This window comes from Microtus ochrogaster, chromosome 7 (genome assembly GCF_000317375.1).
Source record: "Microtus ochrogaster isolate Prairie Vole_2 chromosome 7, MicOch1.0, whole genome shotgun sequence".
Lineage (NCBI taxonomy): Eukaryota > Metazoa > Chordata > Mammalia > Rodentia > Cricetidae > Microtus > Microtus ochrogaster.
Window position 1 is genome coordinate 59,398,033 of NC_022014.1, and position 3,889 is coordinate 59,401,921.

The 3,889-nt window shown below is 45.6% G+C and overlaps 1 protein-coding gene across 5 annotated transcripts in view; it reads right to left on the bottom strand.

Annotated features, from left to right (window-relative positions):
- Nucleotides 1-3,889, bottom strand: part of Pecam1 (platelet and endothelial cell adhesion molecule 1) — a 62,213-nt gene that overhangs the window by 20,517 nt on the left and 37,807 nt on the right. For all 5 annotated transcript variants that reach the window (XM_005350417.3, XM_026780947.1, XM_013347504.2 and 2 more), the window contains exons 11-12: nucleotides 3,083-3,156; nucleotides 1,137-1,187 (exon numbers count right to left, since the gene is read on the bottom strand). In XM_005350417.3, coding sequence (XP_005350474.1) covers nucleotides 1,137-1,187; nucleotides 3,083-3,156 — 125 coding nt within the window. The remainder of the gene's footprint in view (nucleotides 1-1,136; nucleotides 1,188-3,082; nucleotides 3,157-3,889) is intronic.

A 3,889-nucleotide genomic window follows, 5' to 3' on the forward strand; every position in this document is an offset into this window, starting at 1 on the left:
TCTGTAGACCAGGCTGGTCTCGAACTCACAGAGATCCGCCTGCCTCTGCCTCCCGAGTGCTGGGATTAAAGGCGTGCGCCACCATTGCCCGGCTGCCGCTGTGGTTTATGTCTGGTACCCAAGGAGACCAGAAGATGAGGTCAGGTGCTCTGGGACTAGGGGTACCGTGTGTGAGCTGAAGCTGGGTCCTCTGACAGGGCAGTCAGTGCTTTTAACCACAAGTTGTCTCTCCAGCTTTTTGAGACAGGGTCAGGTATATCCTAGGGCAGCTAGAACTTGCTAGATAGCCAGGGTTAGCCTTGAATATCTGTCTTCCTGCTTCAGTTTCCTGAGCGCTAGAATCAAAGGCGTTAAGTCATTCCTGGTGTTGTTTTGGTTTTATGGGGGAATCTCTCTCTTTTTTTTTTTAAGAATTTATTCATTTTAAATACAATTTTCTGCCTGCATGTATCCCTGTGGGCCAGAAGAGAGCACCAGATCTCATTACAGATGGTTATGAGCCACCATGTGGTTGCTGGGAACAGAACTCAGGACCTCTGGAAGAGGAGCCATGCTCTTATCCTATGAGCCATCTCGCCAGCCCCAGAATGGGGGACTCTTGCTAGGAGCTAAAAGAGGTTGAATAGCCAAAAAGACTCCACAGAAGCAGGTCGGGAGTTTCAGTTCTCTTGAGAGCAGCATGAACGAGAAAACACCTTTAAGAAAATGATTTAAGCCAACTAAACTTGAGGTACAAGCAAACTGTTGATGTCTTAAAAAAAATCTTAAAGAACTCCACCTCAGTCACCTATGTGTGCCAGGAAGTTGTTGCTATTGGGTTTTTGTTTGTTTTTAAAGATACAACAGCTCATTTCCACTTGGCTCAGGAGGCATTACCATTCAGAACACCGGCTAGCCTCCTCACAGGAAACACTATACTTTACCATACATGGGTCCAGTCACCTCAGAGTTTAAGTTGTCTTTTTCTGTGGGTATTTATAACCACTCACTATATATCCCTGGCTGGCTTTGAACCCACAGAGATCCACCCGCCTCTGTCTCCGGAGTGCTGGGATTAAAGGTGTGCACCACCACACACAGCTGTTTGTGAATATTTTTTAATGTGAAAGTTTCTAATAAAGTGTTTAAATAATTACCTTTATTTTGATTGATGGGTTTCATTGCATCGTTTCCAACATCGTCATAACCTGGTGGAAAACAACATTCACGGTGAGGGGCGGTGGAAATGAGTTTCCCCGTAACCACGAGCGCACGTGCGTGCATGCATGCGTGTTGTGTGTGTGGTGTGTGTGTGCATGCACCTTTGTGCTCTTCCTGTGTGTGGAGGCTGGAAGCTGATATCTTCCACTATTCCTCTCCACCTTTTTTGGTGGGGGGAGGGAGAAGGATTTCAAGACAGGGTTGTTTTGTGTAACCCTGGTTGTCCTGGAACTCACTCTGTAGACCAGGCTGGCCTCGAACTTGCAGAGATCCACCTGCCTCTGCCTCCCAAGTGCTGGGATTAAAGGCATGCGCCACAACTGCCCAGCTTCAATACAAATGACAAGCACCCTTGCCTCTGGGTCTCTCCGCTGTGTGGTCTTTTCCTAAGCATGTCTCTCCACTATGCGGTTGTTTTCCTAACTGTGGTCGGACCCTTTCAATGCAGGGCAGAATGCGTGGCTGATATGCGGCACTTTTGTTTGAGAGTTATTTGGAAGTCAGAATGGTTTGCTGTAAGCAAAGTAATTAAAAATTAAGCTTCCTTCTAGAAAGGGCCAGTCACCAACAGCAAACGCAAAAGCAGATGGCTAACTAAATGGCTAGCCCATTTAGGAAATTGGGCTGACGAGAGTATGGTTTAAAGAAGCAATAGTATCTCTAGATTTTCACCTCAGTGGGCACAGACAAAACAAAGTGTGGAGCTTGGTGAGTGGTAACGCCCTTGCCTGGACTGTGTGAGGCTTTGGCTCATGCCCAGCACTATAAAAGCAAGCAAGCAAGCAAACATTTTAGCACGCTCTTTGCTTTAAAAAAAAAATCTATATATGGGACTAAAGAGATGGCTCAGCAGTTAAGAGTCCTGACTGCTCTTCCAGAGGACTGGGGTTCAATTCCCAGCACCCACATGGCAGCTCATAACTGTCTGTGACTCCAGTTCCAGGGGATCCCACACCCTAACACATACATATGTGAAAGCAAAACACAAATATGCATACAATAAAAACAAATCATTAAAAAATTCTTATAGATATTATAAATACTATTCTTCAAGAGCACATGGTTCTCTAACGTGTGGATGAAATAATTAGTATTATCATTATTTAAATAGTTGGTTTGGGGTTTTTTATTGCTTGTGTTTTGAGACAAGGTCTTGATATGTAGCCCTAACTGGCTTGGAACTCACTGTGTAGACCAAGTTGGCCTTGTAGTGATCCTCCTGAGGTCTCACTCAAGTGTTGGAGCGTGAGTCACCGCTCCCGGCTCTGAGTGACTTTCCCACAGACCCACAGGGGCAGCCTCACTCAACTGAAGTCTGCGTGAGGATGATGTTCCAAGCTGGGTGCACAACTTTAACCCCAGCCCTCAGGAGGCAGAGGCAGGTGGATCTCTGTGCGTTCCAGGCTAACATGGTCTACAGAGTGAGTCCCAGGACATCCAGCACTGTTACACAGAGCAACCCTGTCTCAGGGGTGGGGTGGTATCTCAGCACTTCCCCAAAACGCCTCTGCAAAGAGCAGAGTGTTTCCCTTGGTTTCCCTCTGTGGCAGAGTGAAGAGAAGCGGTGGAAATCCGGTTAGAGATGTGTTCCCAGCAATTCAATTTGACACCTGGTTTCTGCCTCACAAGGGCAGTCTGAAAACTTCAGGGCAATTCAGTCTTTGGAGGCAACAGCATTAAAATTAGTTCCCATTTTTCATTCCCAAGAAATGACGCATAGAAGGGTGAAAAAAGAACCGTCCCTTTCAGTCTGGGTTTCTGTTAGCTTATCTTCCAATAGCGGATGAGCTAGGTGCCACTGCTTGAAGCCACAGCTTCCCTTCTGCCTCGACCACATCCACTCTGAGTTGGTAAGTCTTTGCATAGGAAGCCTTGGCTTTACCGTAATGACTGTTGGCTTCCACATTGGGGTCAGAAGCCTTCTCACTGTTGGAGTTCAGAAGCGGAGCTGCTGGCCTTCACATGAAAATCAAAAAGAAAAGAGAAAAATAGATATTAACATTTTTCACTGTTCCCCCAAACCAACAAAACCACCAAAGGAAGATCAAGAGAAAAAAGCAAGAAGAATATGCCCATTATACACTGGTAATCTCAACACTGGGAAGGCTGAGGCAGGAGAATGTGAGTTTGAGGTCAGCCAGGGCTAGCACAAAGACATAAAAAGCTTGTCATATAATCCTAGGATTACATGCCTGTAATCCTAGCCCTTGGGAGGTAGAGGCAAGAGGGTCAGAAATTTAAGGCCAGTCTGGTTATGTGAGATCATGTTTCAAAATAAAAACAAAATGTTTTTTAAAAAACATTTAAAAATTTTTATTATTTTTAGGAGTGTGTATTTGTGTGTGGTATGTACATATGCACAGTGTATGGCTACCTGCAGAGGCTAAGCCATCTCTCCAGCATGGTAAAATATTTCTTTTTAAATAGACCAGTTCTTGCCAGGTGGTAGTAGTGCACGCCTTTAATCCCAGCACTCAGGAAGCAGAGGCAAGTTGATCCCTGTGAGTTCAAGGCCAGTTTGGTCTATAGATTAAGTTCCGGGACAGCCAAGGACACACAGAAAATAAAGAAATCCTGTCTAAAAAAACAAACAAACAAACCCCCAGAACTTGGGAGGCAGAGGCAGGCGGATCTCTGTGAGTTCGAGACCAGCCTGGTCTACAGAGCTAGTTCCAGGACAGGCTCCAAA